General features: G+C 40.0%; 1 protein-coding gene across 1 annotated transcript in view; it reads left to right on the top strand.

Moving 5' to 3' along the window:
* The first annotated feature begins 829 nt into the window (after positions 1-829).
* Positions 830-19386, top strand: part of HS1BP3 (HCLS1 binding protein 3) — a 1094679-nt gene continuing 1076122 nt past the window's right edge. Inside the window, exon 1 of the mRNA XM_044076193.1 lies at positions 830-1079. Within this exon, the coding sequence (XP_043932128.1) occupies positions 830-1079 (250 nt within the window). The remainder of the gene's footprint in view (positions 1080-19386) is intronic.

Raw genomic sequence — 19386 nt, forward strand, 5'->3', positions numbered from 1 at the left:
ATGGGATGGCACAATGGAAGAACTGAGGAGTTTCGTGGAATATCTAGAGGAGACCACCACGTTTCTAAAATTTACATATGAGAGTTCCAGTAGAGCGATTAATTTCTTAGATTTGATCTTATACTTTGATGAAGACGGGAAATTGACATCAAAACTATTTAGAAAGACATGTTGGAGGAACACAATGCTAGACTATAGCAGTATGCACCCTAGGTTTATGTTTTCCGGGATTATGAGGGGACAATTCTCGAGGATCTCTAGGATATGTAAGGATCCTGTTGCCTTACAAAAAGAAGCTGATAATATGGAATCTTTATTTTTGGTGAGGGGATATAACCATAACTTAGTCAGAAGGATAAGGCAAGACATCATACCCCCTGCAACTGATCCCAGTATGCTCAAATTCAGTAATGGGACAAAGAAAGGGAGTAATAGGAATTTAGTGGACAAATGTAAACCAGTGTACAATACACATGATAACAAGGTTACTTTCATATTGAAATATACCAATGATATCAGTGAGATTAGGAAGATTATAATAAAACACTGGAATATACTTACCACTACAGATGACATAAGGGTACTAGTAGGTGATAAACCTGGCTTTATATTCCGGACTTGTGATAACTTGAAAAAAATTTTTTCTAAGAATCTACATAGTAATTTCATTATGAGAGAGAATGAGGCTGAAACACTGGGCACGTTTCCATGCAAGAAATGCAATATGTGTCAATACATTACCACCATACAAGAGTAAAAACATCCACTAGGGCACTTTGGTTTTACACCGAGAACATATACAGATTGCAACACCAAGAACTTAATATATATGGCTAATTGCATTTCCTGCCAGGCTTTCTATATTGGATTAACTAAGAGGAGACTGAAAGAACGTATTTACAACCATGTTTACGATATTCGTAAACATAATGAACTGAATGCTCTGGCCAAACACATAAATTTGAACCCGACACATCAGTTTAGATTTAGAGTTTTACAAGTTTTGGAAGTTGGCCCAAGAATGGGTGACAATAATAATGCTTTAGCGAAATTAGAGTTGGAATGGATATTTAGGTCAGGTGCATATAGAGACCCGGGGATCAATAACTACGTCTCTATGAAACCATTCTTGGAATAAAATTTGACTTACTTCATACTTTTATATATTTTTTCATTTATCATTACATATTTTTACTACCTTCCAGTAACAGTAACCTTCCAGTAAGCTTTAACAATTGGCTTAATGTCTGGTGTCATTCAAAGGGGATCCAGTGTCTGTTTGCCTGGGATGACATGCTTGACAAGCCACGCTGCTTCGCAAGGGACGGCTTGCACCTGTCACCCCTGGGATTCCGGATATTGGCTAAGGCTCTTGCCACCCCCATAGTGCCTTTTTTAGGCAAGGCTCAAATTCTAAACCTACCACCCTAGAAAACAAAAATGGGAAGAAATTGAGGGTAATGCTGCTCAATGCCAGAAGTCTAAATCTCAAAATGCACGCACTCGAGGCCCTTCTCAGTATGGAGAACATCGATGTCTGTGCTGTAACTGAAACCTGGTTCAAGGCTCCTGAGAGCACCCGGCACTATTAGGTTTTACCTCATATCATGCTCCGCCCCAAAACCCGGACCACTCCACAAAAGGAGGTGTATCCATATTCATAAAGGATACTCACACCTCCAGGTTGGTGGCAACGCATGAAGCTCGGAAACCATCCAGGTGCAACTAACCATAGGCAAAACTGCTCTACAAATTGTAGCATGCTACAGGCCACCCTCTCAAACTCAGGAACCCCACACAGCCTTCCTGAAGACACTGGAGGGTATAAATGTATCTCCAAACACCATCATATTGGGTGACTTCAACTACCCGAATATAGACTGGGAACATTACTCAAGCCCTAACTTTCTAGCCCAATGGTTCCTGGAGTTCATAAATTCAAATGCCATGGAACAGCTAGTCACTGTTCCCACGAGAGGAGAAAATATACTAGATCTCATTGTCACAAACATGGGGACAAAATGCTCCACACCGGAAGTATATCCCTCATTGGTGAGATCTGATCATAAACTAATCTCACTGGAAATCCACATCCCGCCCCCACCCCAAACAAAAAAGACCATAGTGAAGAACTTCTCTAAAGCAAACTTCACACTACTCAAGACTGGTGTGGTATCCTTCAAGGCCCCTGAGTCAGAGGAAACCACAACCCAAGCTGCGGAAGCCCTTACAAATGCCTTCTATGAACACCTCCAGGACTGCATGGATCAGGCAATCCCAAATAAAACCAAGACTCTTTCCACAAAGGGCAAACGTCCAGTCTGGTGGACCCCAGCCATTAACAAACTTTACAATAAGAGGAGAAAGCTATTACATGATAGAACAAAATCCATAAAAGGGAAGTCACCCCTGATCATTATTAGTAGAAAATACGAGCACTCAGAAAATCAACTAAGGCCAATTTTGAGAGAAAAATTGCCATGGATTCAAAGGACAATCATAAGGCCTTTTTCAGCTATGTTAGGAACCTGGGTGGAAACTCACAGATATGCTCAGAATTAGTCCAAAATGATACAAAAATCACTGAACCCACAGACATTGCCAACATACTGGCAGACAGGTTCAGTGCAAACTTCACCCCTCTCCCCTAAAGGAGAGATAACTATCCCAGCCGAGTGTAGCCTCCCGGACATCTCAAATGCGCAGGTGAAAGCTGCTCTCTAAAGCTAAAAACACAGCATCAATGGGACCGGATGGTGTCCCCGGCTGTGTGCTACACGAGCTAAATGAGGAATTAAACCCGCATAAGGCAGCTGTTTAATCTCAGCCTTACCACAGGATACGTGCCCAAGGAGTGGCGACGGCAACTGTGGTCCCACTCCACAAAGGTGGCGCCCACGGACCCTGGTAATTACCGCCCCATAAGCTTAACAAGTCTAGTCTGCAAAGCTATGGAGAGGATCATAATGGAGCTCATAAACAAAGATATAGGGACTTGCAGACATTGGACCCGACCCAGTTTGGCTTTGTCAAGGGAAGATCATGCCTTTTGAACTTGGTCGACTTCTTCGAAATAGTCACCAAGGCCATTGATGAGGGAAAGGCAGTCCATACAGCCTACCTTGACCTTGCAAAGGCTTCGACACAATACCCCACTCGGTATTGTAGAAAAACTTACCAGCTTAAATGTAAACCCATATGTCACAAGATGGGTTGCAAACTGGCTTAAGGACAGAACCCACAGGGTTAGAGTTGCTGGCGCTGTGTCAGACTCCAAGCCGGTCACAAGTGGTGTCCCACAGGGCTCGGTCCTTGGCCCCCTATTGTTTGGCATCTACTTCTCAGAAGTACAGGCCAACATGGGAGGACTTTGGCTGACAAAGTTTGCAGATGACTGCAAACTGGGCGCCATAGTGGAAAGTGCATCGGACACGGATATCCTTCAGAAGGGACTCACTGAAACAGATAGCTGGTGCCAGAGCCATGGCCTGAAGTTAAACGCCAAAAAATGTATAGTCATACCCTTCGGGAAAAACAAGGTAACCCTAAGCTACCATATAGGTGGCAATCCACTAAGCACAGAAGAGGTTATCAGGGACCTGGGGACCCAGGTTGACAGTGGCCTTTCTTTTGACACTCACATTGCTAAAGTGGTTAGAAAGACCTTCTACATTGCCCACCTGATCATGAAGGGATTCACATCCAGATCTAGTGAGGTCATTGTTCCCTGTACTCTTCACTTATCAGACCAATGATCGAGTACAATGCCCCATTCGGGATGTATCTCACCCGACATCTGCAGCAATTGGAGAGACCCCAAAAGTTCCTCACCAAAAGGATAAAGGGACTCCAAAATCTGTCATATGCTGCCAGATTGAAGAAACTCCAGCTCTATTCAGTCGCATACCGCCTGCTCAGAGGTGACATGTGCCTGACATACAAGGCCATGTCCAACCCGGAATTAATGGACATGCTCCACCTCAAAAATCCAAATCCACCAAAACCACTAGAGCAAGCGACTTAAACCTTAGCACGGATATAAATAGGACGTGCTGGAGGGATAGATTTATCACTCAGAGACTCCCTATGCTGTGGAATAAAATCCCGGTCCATGTGAGGCAGAGCACCTCGCTGACTCTGTTCAAGAGAAATCTAGACCTGTGGATGGGAGATCGTAGGTTTACCCCGGGAATCATCTCTGGGTCACTGCTGGACAGAGGCACAACAAACTAATGGGCACAGTATTTTTTCATATAAGGGGTGGCGTAAGCCACAATAATTTGGGCTAGGCTTATAAATGCCTTAGGGCAGATAGCCTAGTATAAACCTATGAACCTATGAACCTATGAACAATATATTGAGCTAATGTATCAGTTGGTTAGCCTGGAGCTTTATGAAATTTTATTCACCAGATATGTATTTATGAGATGTAAGCTATCCTCAGATCCTGTGAACATGACACTTGATGCATTTATAAGTTTGGACTACCACACAGAGTATTTATTTATTTATTTATTCTATTTACATTTACAACAGTTTTTATCACTGGTATTTTTTGTTATCAGTATTACCAGTTGGTTTCACAGCAATATGCCACGAAGGGGCTAGATCGTTGTTTATTAGAATTTTATAAATTAATTTATGTACTCATGAATTAATTTATTTATTCATTTACTTCTCCATGTTGATTCCATTTTAAAACAGAATATATATGACCTGTTACATAGAACTCATCGTAACATTAATCCACACCATCTAGTGATTGATATAGAACTCATAAATATTTTAATTATTTAATCATTTCAAGTATTATTATAAAATTGATTGTTTTTAAAAATTTTAAAATATTTAAACATTATTATTATATATTATAACAATGTTGATTATTTAGAAATATGAATTGATTAGTTTAATCAGATATACAATAGGTAGATGACATATATTTAAATATGTCATACTTAATCTATAGGATGCACCATTAAATGTATGATTTAAGCTCTTTCGATATTGTTGGTTGACCAGATAGGAATATATATTTTATATATATTTTACATATATGAGAATTAGTTGGTTTTGAATACAATAAAGATCTAACAACCACGATATATGGGACTCTTGAACTACACCTTGACATAAAAAGTTAAATGTTTTACACTGGGATGTGTTTATGTCCAAGGGTTCTCTTGTTGGTAGGAATTATGCACATTATTTATATCAACACTTACCTCCTAGTTTATCATGGAATTTTATACCCGTTGTTGCGTTGAACCACAGCAGTATGGGAATTGTCTGAAATTAGATTTTGTGTTGCATGAATTAACATCTTGATTGTTATACTGCATAGATGGGTTTTACCAGCATACTGCATTTTTATTCATTTTTTTTCATTCATTTTTATTCATTATATCAAGTTTATTTTGTTTCATGCTTACCTTTGTTGTCTGCTGATATTTTGCTGAACAAATGTTTTAATATCATTCTATGACGCGGAAAGTCCATCAGCGCCATATGTAAGTGGAGATGTCGGTGGACGAGTGGATATTTCAAAGAAGGCCCATGAAGTACTTATAATTTTTCATCAAATAGTTTATAAAACAGTGCAATGGATATGATGATAGAGACTAATAGAAACATAGCACAGACAGCATCTTTTCTTTATTTGTTTATATGTTAATTAATATATCGTATATGATATCAAATCACTGCATTTTTTAAAAGCTTTTTAGAAATATCCTCTTGAAATGTTTTTTATATGCGCTATATGTTTTTTAGGTAGATGCAGACATCTATTAAACTGGGTATTCAGCTACCACTCACAGTATACGTTATTTGAACCTAGTAGGTAGCCTGACAGTGTTGGAGTGATGATAATAGAATACTGGCGCATGGAGCTTTAAATTTTAATTGGTAGTCAATTATTTAATTGTTAATGTTAAATTGACAGTTTTGTTCACTATAAAATGTGATAGAATGATCATGTTCAATAGATCTGATGAAGCGTGCATGAAGCACGCGAAAGCGCTTATCTTCTGTGTTTTACTTGTTGTGGAATAAAGAAGTTTTTATCTACACAGTGGTATTCTCGTGGTGTATCCTGTTAGTTACTTCATCTGGTCTATGCAAACTGTCAAAGACATTTTACAAGTGCAGCCACCAAGATTCGGTAGACACTGGCCTACAAAAAATTGGTCCTTTCCTGTTTCAGACAGAGCTCAAAGAGGCAAATCCAGACGCCCAAAGGGTTCCAGATACCAGGTGCAAGATTCATACAAGTCAAAGCAATGGGGAACGTCTACCTCCAAATCAGGAGGAGATAAAGCACAAACCTACAGAAAACAGTCCCAATGACTTCCCTCTGCCTGCACCAAGCACTTATATTTTGACAGTACACTTAGGGGGAAAATTAGCACTTTTTGCTCAAAATTGGCAGTTAATAACCCAGGACAAGTGGGTACTAAACATAGTATCACAGGGATACATATTCCATTTCCACACTCTGCCAATGGCAAACGGTTGGCCAGATCTGCCCAAAAATCAATGGGCAGAGGCACAGAAACAGGTTACATCCCGCATGGATATGGGGGCCATTCAACCAGTACCAGAACAGGAAAAAAGACAAGGTTTTTACTCGACTGTTCTTGGTACCCAGAAAGGGCAAGGCCTGGTGGCCAATACTGGATTTATCAATTTTGAACCCATACCTGGATATTCCAAAATTCAAAATGCTGACTTTGCAGCAGCTTCTGCCCATGCTGGGCAAGAATGCTTGACTGGTGACACTAGACTTAAAAGAGGCATACCTGCATGTCCCAGTAAGACAATCGTGCAGAAGATACCTCAGATTCAAGGCTGGCTTAATGCATTACCAATTCTCTGCACTGCCTTTGGCTTATCTACTGCGCCCAGGGTCTTTACAAAGTGCCTGGCACCAGTAATTGCATTTTGCATACAAAGAAGTATACAAATACATCCTTACTTGGACGACTGTCTCATTCAAGCAGAGAACAAGGACACTCTTCTTCGACACCTGTCGTTTGTGAAAAGGCTTCTAACATGCCTAGGGTACACAATAAACGAAAAGAAATCACAACTGGTACCCTCTCAAAAGATAACATTCCTGGGTGCAAGCTTGAACCCAACTGCCCAGATGGCTTACCTTACGCCAGACAAAAAAAGGCAACTGACTACTTACTTCAAACTGATGGCAACAAAAACCCAGTCTTCTGCAAGACAAATTCTGCAGGCTCTGGGCTTCATGGCATCCTGCATCCTACTAATTCCATATGCAAGACTGCATATGAGGAAACTTCAATGGTACCTAAAAAGTTTATGGAGTCAACATTCACACAGTCTGGAAACGATCTCATTCCCTGCCTGCAACAGGAGTTTCTATGGTGGGCAAAGGCCTGGACGGCCCTTCACCCTACCCCATGCCAGCCAAACCTTAACAACAGACACATCAGATTATGCCTGGGGGGCTCACATGGCAGGAAGATGCATTCAGGGCATATGGGCCCCAAAACAATGCATCTACATATCAACCGGAAAGAGATGCTAGCTGTTCAAAATGCCCTAACATCCTTCAAGGACTTTCTTCATCCAGGACAACTACTGATAAAGACGGACAACACCACAGTCATGTGGTATATAAACAAGCAAGGAGGCACACACTCATACCCCCTTTGCAGATTAGCCATGGTACTGTGGGACACAGCTTTGACCTACCAAATACATCTTCAAGCTCAATTCCTGCCAGGAAAACAAAACACTCTGGCAGACGATTTAAGCAGAAACCTTATGGATCCTCATGAGTGGAAACTAAATCCACAAGTCTTCAGCATGATAACAGAAAAATGGGGGAGCCCAGACATAGATCTGTTTGCCTCTCCTCAAAATTATCAATTGGAAAGATTCTGCACAAGGGCTTATCACAGACGAGCATGGGAAGTGGATGCCCTATCCTTCAGTTGGAAAATCCTATCAGTTTACGCCTTTCCTCCTCTACCTCTTCTACCAAAGTTCCTCCTAAAAGTCAGACAAGAGAATCCAAAGATGATATTAATTGCCCCGGACTGGCCCCGCCAATACTGGTACCCAATCCTAAGAAACTTGTCTCCATACCCAGCTTGGACCTTGCCTCAAAGACCACAGCTACTGTCCCAGCAAAACAATCGGATCCTGCATAATCAGCTACAGACTCTAAACTTGGCAGCATGGCTAATCATGTAAGCATACAAACAACACCTCTCAGTATGTCATTTTGGAAGCCAGAAGGCCTAGTACTAGAAAATCTTATGCTGACAAGTGGAAGAGATTCTGTGCTTGTAATCAAGCACAAGGAACTGATACAGCAGAACCAAATATTCCTCAGTTATTACAATACTTAACTGAGATGCTTGACAAAGGCCTACCTTTTTCATCAATCAAAATCCATGCCTCTGCCATTTCGGCTCATTACAGCACAGAGCCACGAAGCTTTTCTCATCCTTTACTAAAGCAGTATCTTAGAGGAGCCAAAAATGTAAGGCCTCCTAGACGATCACCACTTCAATTATGTGTTGGAAAAGCTCACTCTGCCTCCATTTGAACCAGCTGCTACCGCTGATATAAAGTTCTTATCATGGAAGACCGCTCTGCTACTAGCAATTACTTCAGCAAGAAGAGTTTCAGAGCTACAGGCCCTCATGGCTGTAGAGCCTTTTATCATATTTTACCCGGACAGGGTGTCTCTGAGGACAAATCCTACCTTTATGCCTAAGGTGGTTTCCAGTGTGGCTCTTAACCAAACAATTCATCTGCCAACTTTTTATCCAAATCCGCAGAACAAAGGAGAGAGAATTCTGCATTCCTTGGACGTACACAGACAGCTAAGGTTCTACTTGAGCACAGGACTACAGCTCTAAGAAAAACTGAGCAATTACTAGTGTCATATGCTGCAGGATCAGAAGGAAAGGCTTTTTCAAAGCAGACAATTTCAAAGTGGATAAGCTACTGCATCCGTTTCTGCTACTTACACCATGGTAAACCTGTGCCCAAGGGCATTAGGTCTCATTCCACCAGACTGCAGCTACTTCAGCAGCCTTTCTCAGAGGAGTACCAACCAAAGACATTCTAGAGGCTGCTACTTGGAGTTCTGTTCACACCTTTACAAAACATTACCATTTGCCTCTCTACTCTAAGTCCAGGGCAGGCTTTGCCACTGCAGTGCTGCAGGGCCTTATAGCCGCACCTAATGCTGTTTAGCTCCAGCCTCCCAACCATAGCTTTGGGACTCTAACCAAATGTAATGACTGCATCAGAGAAACACGAAGAACATAGTGCAGTTGTGTACACTTACCATAAATGTAGATGTTCGATTGTATTCACTGTTGCAGTCCATGTTACCCTCCCGCCATCCCCCTGTCATTCTGAAGTTTATCTTTCCTTCACTATCTCCTACAACCTATGTGGTGTATTTGCTTTAGATGAAGGTAAAGTTTTATATTGATGTATGCATCTATATATATATATATATATATATATATATATATATATATATATATATATATATAATATTGCTACCTTTTTGAGGGCAAGAAAAACTAAAGAAAATGGCGTCGGCTGCATGTTTTATACCCCTGATGACCTGACGTCATGAAAGAGAAGACAGCAACCAACGCAGGACCCAAGACTTTGGAATTCAGGCCGACTGAGGGCAACCTGCCAGCAGATTACCCAAATGTAATGACTGCAACAGTGAATACACTCTAACATCTACATTTATGGTAAGTGTACACAACTGCACTTTCCTCAGACCACTCATCTTTTACCCCAGATCTCTTTGGTGAAGCATCTACAACCATTATGTTCTGGGATTTAGCCTCTCTGGCTGTTGGGGTCCCCTCAGTGAGCAAGGGAGAGACACTCTTGTTGGTCTTAGGAGGAGGAAAAGGGAAGGCCTCCATTTTTAGTCAGAATGTTGTTCCCATCCGTGGGGAAGCTGCAGCTGCCATTAATAACCCTGTTGGCTTCATTCTTTCTGTCAACAAGAAACAGAAAACTAAACATTTATCTACTCCTCCTCAAATCTCCTTAGGCAGGAGTAGTTTACTTGGTCTGGATCAGGGTTTAATTCAGGTTATCTGTCTTTATAAGGTGGGTTCTGGTAAAGTTTTCCTGAAGAAAGTAAAGATTCTGAATCTGGACAGGAAGGTGAAGAGACAGCTACAGGAGTTTCTCCGATTCAGATTCAAGAGAACTTAGAACTTATTTTCTAATTCTGCGTGTGAGGGTTTCTCTTTCTCTGAGACTATTTTCAGAATCTGCATAAGTTCATAGGTAAGTACTAGGCTAGTTGCCCTTATGGGCTATTTTAAGCCTAGCCATTTTCCCCAAAGGTGAGAATCAAGTCCTGTACATTGTGTCTGTTAGCTAAAGCACCTTAACCATTAAGCATAGGTGCTGTGGGGTCTTTTACATCCACCTGAGCTATCAGTAGCTCAAGCAGATGAGTCATCTGGTTAATGCCTTTCTTTCCATGCAGCAAAGACTGCAATTTCTCCCTTAACTGCCCAACACCTTGAATATATCTGTTGTGACTTGATTTGAGCCTTCTGCCTCCCTGACTTCACTTTCCTTGGTGCTGTTCTTACTTTTTCTAGGGTGGGATCTTCATCCTTTCTTATCATATAGCTTCTTTGGTGCTTTCTGTATTTACACACTTGATGGGTGGATTCATCCCTTATGAATGGTGTCTGATGACTGTCTTCTTTATTGTTCTGCTTTGCCTTGCAATCTGATTTTTTTGTTGTTGTTGTTCTGTGCCATCAGCTAAGCCACTTTCCAAAAGCTGGTAGTTTCTCTGATGCAATGTTCATTGCCGTTAGAACTGCTCTCTTAGCCTCTTTGTTAACATACAAACAGAGGTGAAAGGGACAACTGCATCAAGCATCAGTTTGTAGGGGCACAAAAATGTAATTTTTAAGTTTGTGATCCAATGAAGAAAAAAGTGAATTATGCTTACACAAAGATTTCTGCTTCAAAAGAGTTATCCTGACTACCTCCTGCCCCCTTTCTGCTCAGTAGAGATTGACATATGCTCATCTTTCCATTTTTGTGTAAGGGATGGGCATTAGCCGCAATCCCAAAGCACTTGTAAAGAGACTGATTGGGGAGATGGATGTACAAGGATGGACAGTGGAAGCTGGTTAGTGAAGCTTTACATGTGGCACCCACAAAAGAAATATTTGAAAATATTTCCTTACTTGGAATTGTGTGTGTGTGTGTGTGTGTGTGTGTGTGTGTGTGTGTGTGTGTGTGTGTGTGTGTGTGCGCATGTATAATATTATACGTATGTGGGATACAGTATTCAGGAGCTGCCTCTATCCATTAGTAGTACATGCGTAAAAATTACTTTTTACATGTTCTTCACATGGATGTCAAGAAATTCACCTCTTGAGCTTCACTTTGCTCCACTTTCGAAGTGAATTTTTGATACTGTTGCTTCAAATTTATAACAAGCTGGTTATGATTGTAAATTCAATCATAACCACTCTACAGTACAGTTAACTGAGTATTCTCAGTTTCTGTACTTCAAAATTGTAATTCTGATGATATATTAACTTTGTTAAGGATTTTTGAGGGCACTCAAAAGGCTTTATTTCACTCATAGTTATAGTTTACTGATGATTCAAATGTCTGAAGTAGTCAAAAGGTATTACTGAATGCAGTTTATTCTCTTAGGTGCAGTTTTATTCCTGTAGAAAATGGCAGAATGACATTTCCGAGAAAGTTCAGACTATGATTGCATCTTGTATACTGAAAATTAGCTGTTCATCATCAGCAGACAATTTCTCGTGTTTTTACTTCTCTGTTAAAGGAGTCAGTGGTTCAAACAGCAATCTTCTGAACCAACGTGGATAGCTATGGCTTCAGGCAAAACAGCAGTCTGTGACAAATATTTTCAGTAAAGTGCAGAGCACCCTTCAATCTGCTACTTCCTTAGCAGTTAAGTCACTGAAAATTTTAATTTTTATGATGTAATAATAGAAACAGCATAGTGACTGCAGTGCAGCATTTGGCTTTCCAGTACAGTACTTAACTGAGATGTCTTCTGTGTGGAAACTGTATGCCCTACTTGTGTTTGCTGGGTGTTGTTCTTGTCCTTTATATCTCAAAGATGTGCTGTACGTGTGTGTGTGTGTGTGTGTGTGTGTGTGTGTGTGTGTGTGTGTGTGTGTGTGTGTGTGTGTGTGTGTGTGTGTGTGTGCAGGTGCACGCATGTGTGTGTCTATGTACACTCTATAATGGGCTGGCACCCTGTCAAGGATAAGATTCTGCCCTGTGTGCTCAGTGAATGCTGGGATAGTTTCAGACTCCCCTGCTTTCCTGAACAGGATTAAGCAAGCAATTGGGAATAAAGGAATTATGTAGCAATCATATTTGACTAATATTATCTATTAGCATTTCAATCTACTCTGAATATTGTAAGCAACATTCACAAATCAAATAAATGTGTTCTGACTGAAAAATAGAAGGGAATTCAAACAAGCAAAACAAAGTGTTATTCCCAAAAGACTGGCTAGCAACTAAATAAATAAAGGAATAAATTAATAAATAAATAACCAGATTTTTTTTATTGAAAAAAAAAGCCTTGCTGCTTCTTTTTTCTGTTTCACCTTTAAGAATGGAGAACATTGAAATTTCTCAATCTCAGAAAATACTATGTGCTACTACAGAAGGAATTTCCAGAATATTCTCCCCTTCTCCCAGTTCTGTCAGCTGTGAAGAATGTGTGTTTCACTCCCTGTGCATTATTTTGATTGTCAGTGTGCTGCCCCTAAAAAGCAGATAGAATGAATAAAGTTTTTCAGTCTTATAAGTTTTTTTTTTATTCACTGTTCTGAAACCTGACCCAGCAACTATAGCATTAGTTAATCCCACTGCTGCTAAACATTTGGTTAATTCCAGTCGTACTCTTTCTGACAAGGATAGTAAGATATTGATAAGTATTGGAAAAAAAGTGTATGCTTCTTCAAATATGATTTTTTAGGATTTTGAATTATCAGTCTCATATGTTTAGATTATTCTGACTAACTGTGAAAGTATGATGAATGTTTTGTCTGCAGTTTTTTCTTGTGAAGAAAAATCTGTTTGAAGTAATTTAGTTTCTTCCGTTGTACAAGTCACATTTCATTTTTTACAGTTTGTCTATGACTAATATTTTTCTACAGCTATAGCCAGTGCTGTTTTGAGAAGGTTTGCCTGGCTGAGTCCACCGGACCAGATGATATGACATTTTAAATTGTCATTTGGATAAAGATTTAGTTTTTGGTTCCTGTACTGCAGAAATTAACAGAAAACACGATGAAAGGACTAAGTCAGTACAGGGGATCTCTTAAAAAAAGTTCAACCCTCCTTTTCCAAATTTTCTAAGGAATTCTCTATTTTATTTTTTGCCAAAACTGGATGCGAGATTATAGAGATATTTCAGCAGAAATGGCAGGGAGGTTCAAAAAAGAATTCAGGAACTCTCCGAAACCTTGAATAGTCCAAAGAGTTAAAATGACAATTTAAGAGATCTTTTCATTTTGGGAGATGATCTCATCCCCCTAACCCACCCTGGCAGCCTATTTTCCCTTCCAGAAAGTCTGAATCTCCATTTTCCCTTTGGCAACAGGTAGTTTGAGAAATAGATTCTGAACATCATTCAACAAAGTTACAGATGGCAGTGGGAGGAAATCCCTCCTTTTTAGGGAGTAAGGCCTCATCCACCAGACGCTTTTCCCCCCTGCTGTCCTAGGAGAGGGCTAGAAGCATTTCCTCCTCCCCAAATTGGGAAAGGGTTTTTATTCAAGGATATTTTTAGTGCCAAAGAAAGAATATCCTTGGAGATCAGTTCTGGATCTTTCTTTTCCTAAAACTGTTTGTGATGGTGCCCATATTCAAAATGGTGTTACTTTACATCCCTTTACCTCCTCTTTCACATTCAAGTTTCATGTTAATACTAGATTTAAAAGATGCCTGTCAACACATCCCTATTCATTCAGACTTCAGACATTTATTAAGGTTTTGTGTGGCAGGTTCACATTATCAGTTGTGTGTGTTACCCGTTCACTATCCACTGCAACAGCAGTGTTCACAAAGTGGCTAGCTCCAGTTATAGCCCATAGCAGGCTGCATATATCCACACTTTTCCACATTTAGATAACTTGCTTATCTTTACAGAGTCTTTTTCAAAGGATCAGCAATTTCTCACCTGGGTGAGAAATCTCAAGCTGGGATTTCAGGAGAACATTCAAAATTCCTTGTTAACTGCTTTACACAGGATTGTGTTATTGAGGTGTCACACAATGAGCTTCACAGCAAAGTCTACCTGTGCAGGCATCCTAGACTCCGTCAGAGCAAAACTCCATGGCAAACAAGCTGAGCAGGACAAGGGCAGACCCTCACAAATGGAAACTAGTTCATGGGGGTCTTTCAAGATTTGATCCACCTGTTGGGAGTTCCTCAGGGTAGACCTAGTTCCTCTTTTAAAATCAACTGACAAGATTTTGCTCCAGGACTCCATACAAGAAGGCCTGAAAGACGCCTTTTTCTTTTCTTTGGATTTGAAAGTTCCTGTATGCTTTTCCATCCTTTCCACTGATATCCATGGTATTTCTTAAAATTCAGAAGGAATTCCCAAAGATTATTGTGGTGACTATCTGCTGACCCTGGCAAAAGTGTCGCTCCCTTCTTTTGGAAATGGACAAGGGAAATTATCACAAGCTTCCTCACAGAATGGATTTACCCAATACTGGATAAGGGGTGTTCGATATACACTTACCCTAATCAACTTTAGCTGTCTGCCTGGATGAAAGGGTCTTGCATCTCCTTAGGCACCTATTTATTGACGACGTACAATAGGTACTAATGGAGACAAGAAAGCCTGCTACTAGAAAATCATGTACTAGCCAATGGAAAAGGTTTGCTAGTTGCCAACAACATAAACAGCACCCATTCAAGACTAGTTGTTCTTTAGTTTTACATTATTTGTGTGAGTTGCTGTCCTATGGCCTTTCTTGCTCCTTCATCAAGGCTCTTTCAGCATGTCTGACCATGGATCCTCCTCTCTCAAATCATTCTCATGTCAAAAATGTTTTTGAAAGGAGTGTTGCATAAGAGGCCTCCAATAAAAGAGGTAGCCCCCTCTTTGGGGTCTTAATTTTGTGCTAAAGAAGCTTTTACTTGTTTCATTTGAACAAGCTAACCTAGCTGACTTTGAGGTTTTATACAAGTAAAACAGTTTTACTGATTGCTCTGATCCATAGGCAGTGTTTCTTTAAGAACTAATCCTTTTTTTATGACTAAAGTGGTGTCCGGGTTTACTTTAAGCCAGACTATTCATCTCCCATTTTCTTTACTGAACCTAAAAATGGGGGAGAAAGACTACTCCATATCTTCAGTGTCCATAGACAACTCTGCTATATCTTGACATGACTAAATATTTCAGATCTTTGAATCAGTTATTCATTTCTTGTGGAGGTGAGTAGAAGGGGGCAACCTGTGTAAAAACAGACTGTTTCTAAATGGCTGTGTAAGGCTATTACCTTTTGTTATACTTGCCACAAAAAAAAAACTGTTTCAAGAAAGGTCAAAGCTTATTCTGCCAGGGCCTTGGCTTCATCTATGGCTTTTTGGAAAGGGTTGGATTCTAAAAGTATTGTAGAAGCAGCAACTCTGTCCACTATTCATACATTTACAAGGTATCATACTTGATTCCTTCTTTAAGTCTAGGTCAAGCTTTGATAGGATCATTCTCCAGGGGCTCTTGGACGATTCTCTTTCCACCTGCCAAATGCTGTAAGCTCGAGTAACCTACCCATATAGCTAAAGCTACTGCAGCAGTGATTAATATGGTGAACATAGCGCAGTTATGCAAGTAAACTTACCATAAGAGTAGATGTTTGAATGATTGCTGCTGCAGTATCCTCTCCCTCTCTCCACCCCTCTTGTTTTTTGGTGTGTTGTTTATCCGTGGTTGGGGACACTTATTTTTTATTGTTCTAGCATTGTTGTTTCAGGGCTCAGCCTCCATTTCCCCTTTGGCATGAAAGCGGTGAAGGGCTTGGCACCCAAACCTGTCTTTTTAGTCAGCTCAGCTTGAGCGGACATACAATGGGGGGGGGGGGGGGCGTGGAAGGTGCCCTGAAGCTTTGGAAACTGAACGGTTGCTTTATCGCTGGCAGGAAAAGTGGTCCTGCAATCACATGTTTTCCAATGTACCATGGGTTTACAAAGAGAAATTTGTTATAATCTCTGATTCCAAACAGAAAACAAAGGAACTCAAGGGAAGTTATAATACAGTAGTAAATGGAAGGCACTTAAGTCTCTTGAACACTTAGTAATATGTTCTTAAAGCATAAGTGGGGCTGCTTTTTGAGTTCTCATTCCCAGCTTCAGCAATCTCACTGCTCTTCTGTTTCTCTGATTCCATTGTTTTGTAGCCTCCAGAGCTTTCCAAGCAAAGAATATTCCATCCTTTTTTCCTGTGATGTATTTGCAGATTGGACAAAGCAAAGAGCTTTGCTGATTTAGGATTGCTGGGCAGTGATGGTGTAGTTCTTTTGATTGCAGAACCTTCCTGGGTGCTGCTTGTGGTAGATTAAGTTGACTGTATTTCAGGTGTTGATAGGGTAGCCAGGCATTCCATACCTGTAGCTGGATCTTTAGAAGTATTTACTTGTTGGTGATGCATAGCCTTCAGGATAGCAGGACAAAGTAACTTGAATTTATATGTCCTCTCATTGGTTAACCTGATTGCTGAGGTAAAAGCACTTCTTTTTCTGCTTATCACAGAATAATCATTATCGAAGTAAACTTTTACCTGCTTTTGTGAGCTGCTTTCCCTTATGTTGTAGTTTAGAAAAAAGTTATTCTTTCTGTTATTACTGAAATTTTATTAAAATATGCCTTGCAGATTTTTTTTATTTGCAGATATTCATGTGTAAACTCTTTGTAAAACTGTCTTTCGGCTTTTCCTGGTTAGGGGTCGCCACAGCGGAACTCCGGTCCACTAATGACTGGCAGTGAATTTTTATGGTGTCGACTTGCCAGCCCGGCACCCAACCTTCAAAGAAGACACACGCTCGCACCTACATACATGTCTTTAATTCATTTGACCGCGGTGAGGACATGCAGACTGTGCACAGAAAGTGCTCCAGCCAAGAATCGAACCGGAGAGCCTCTTGCTGTGAGGTGACAACGCTAACCTCTGCACCACCGCGTCCTCATGTGTAAACTCTGTGTACACATTCTAAATTAATTTCATCATGGGGAACATCAGTCCAAGCAGCAAGGGTATGTTTCATAAATTCCATGCAATTTGTGCCTTCTGATTTCTCCTTTATCTGTATGAACTACAAGTGCTCATGACATGACTTGTCTTCTAGATTTACTACTCTTTTATTTATTTTTTTCTTGTTGACTTTCCAATTCTGCATAACAGTATTTTAGCTCAGCACCTCCTTTAGATAAATCCTGCCATGTCTTTGAATGCATGATTAAGATGGATTTGACTTCTTTTGGTTTCTTATTGTTGAAATCTTTGTAATCCTTTAGGGTTTTTGTTGTTTTTGACAATATCCTCTTAAATCCTGTCCATTTTATCAATATCTTCCATGTCTGCCACTGTAGCCATTGGTGAATCAGTTTGCTTACTGTTTGTGGTAGTGAACTGTCAGTCACATGATTGGACTCTAGAACAATTTACACATTTTATTTTTTTTCTGTTATTTTCCTCTTTTTTTGCCTGCATGTGGTTCTCCATTCCTTCAAAATCTTGTTAAATTTTACCTTCTTCAGCTGCTTAGAATAACTTGTATTATATTTTAAGAGTGAGGGGGCTCTGCAGAGAAGCTGCTACTGTCCTTGGGCCATTTTTGTATCTCCCAGGACTTCATTTTTTCTTGTTATTTGAGTATTCTTTTTTGATAATATTCTACCACTTTGTATGGTAATTATCCTCTGTTGAATCTTAAAGCCAATGCTAAAGTTAACTCTGTTCAGGTCCAGCTGGGATGCTTTTGTGGAATTGCTTGATTTCACTGCCTTGATCACTCCTATTTCATCCATACCTTGTCTTTTTTCTTTCACTTATCATTTTAACTGAAGCCATACCTTATTTAGTTCCTTGATGTTGATTTTGCAGTGGGTAATGTCTTTTTTTTTTTTTTTTGTAATATCCTTTCTTTTCGTTGCTTCCTGTAGAAATTAGGCTATGCCCAATGGACCTTTTCATTTGAGTTATCAAATGCACTAAAAATAAAAATCCACCCATGCAGCATTCTTTTCCTCTGATGCCATCTCATTTGCCCCCTTGACCCTTTATGAATTTCTGCTCCTTCCTTCTGTACTTCTGTGTAAATGTGTCATTCCCTTCTTTGCAGTCTAGTCAGTTTGGCATACCATTACTTCTTTTGTGACGAGGGGTCTCTGTCCAGCTTTTACCACCAGCCCCTTTTTCTCTTTTGACATCGTTTTCTTCCTTCCCCTTTGCTGCGATCCTCCTTTATTTTCTTACAATACCTCTTTTATTGCTTTTAAGATTATGGTGTACACCCACTAATCCTTTCTCATTTCTGTACTCCTTTTGAAGTTACTCAAACTTTCAGTAGTCCTACACATTACCTCTTGTTGTATAATGTTGGATAATACACTAGGTTTCATTCAAGAAATGTTAAAATATTCTGAAGATGAAACAACATTTCTGAATAAATTTAGGATTGGCAGTTCTTCAGGACCATTTGTGTTCATGGAGTTATTGTTTGGAGGTGGCTGTTTTGATAGTGGGATTGTCATACTTGTGCATGCAGTAATGCTGTGTGGCGGTTTATACCTGGCCATAATAAAAGGTTTTCTCCTGTTCTCTTATCGAGATCACTACTAAATCCCAAAGTTACAGAATATCGACGCCCATAATACCGAGACTGTAATATCGAAAGAACAAAATACCGTAAGTGCACAATACCGAAGACCATAATCACGAAAGTCAGTATGTGTATAGGTATAAAAGCTGTACTGTATCTTCAAAGCGTTGTACAACGTCTTAGCATCAAATCATGTCTGACGTCAGGTACAAAGCGCCCAGAGTTCTTGGGCAGTTGTATAGTAGAATGCTATCACAAAAGAATAAAGAAGTCTTAGTAATTGAAGGATATGTGTATCATTTAGAAAATAAGTCTCATAGTAAACGTTATTGGTGTTGCAAACTAAAACGGAGTGGCAGTTGTGAAGGGAGAAGTATTACAATGTCATTGTCAGAAGGTGAGCAACTACTTAAAACATTTCCTCATAATCACGGTGGTGACCCATTTGAGATAGAAAAGTATAGCGTGCGGTTCTCTGAAAGAGAAAGCATCTCTATCC

This window comes from Protopterus annectens, chromosome 7.part0, assembly GCF_019279795.1.
Source record: "Protopterus annectens isolate FY-2018-M chromosome 7.part0, PAN1.0, whole genome shotgun sequence".
In the NCBI taxonomy this organism is placed as follows: Eukaryota; Metazoa; Chordata; order Ceratodontiformes; family Protopteridae; genus Protopterus; species Protopterus annectens.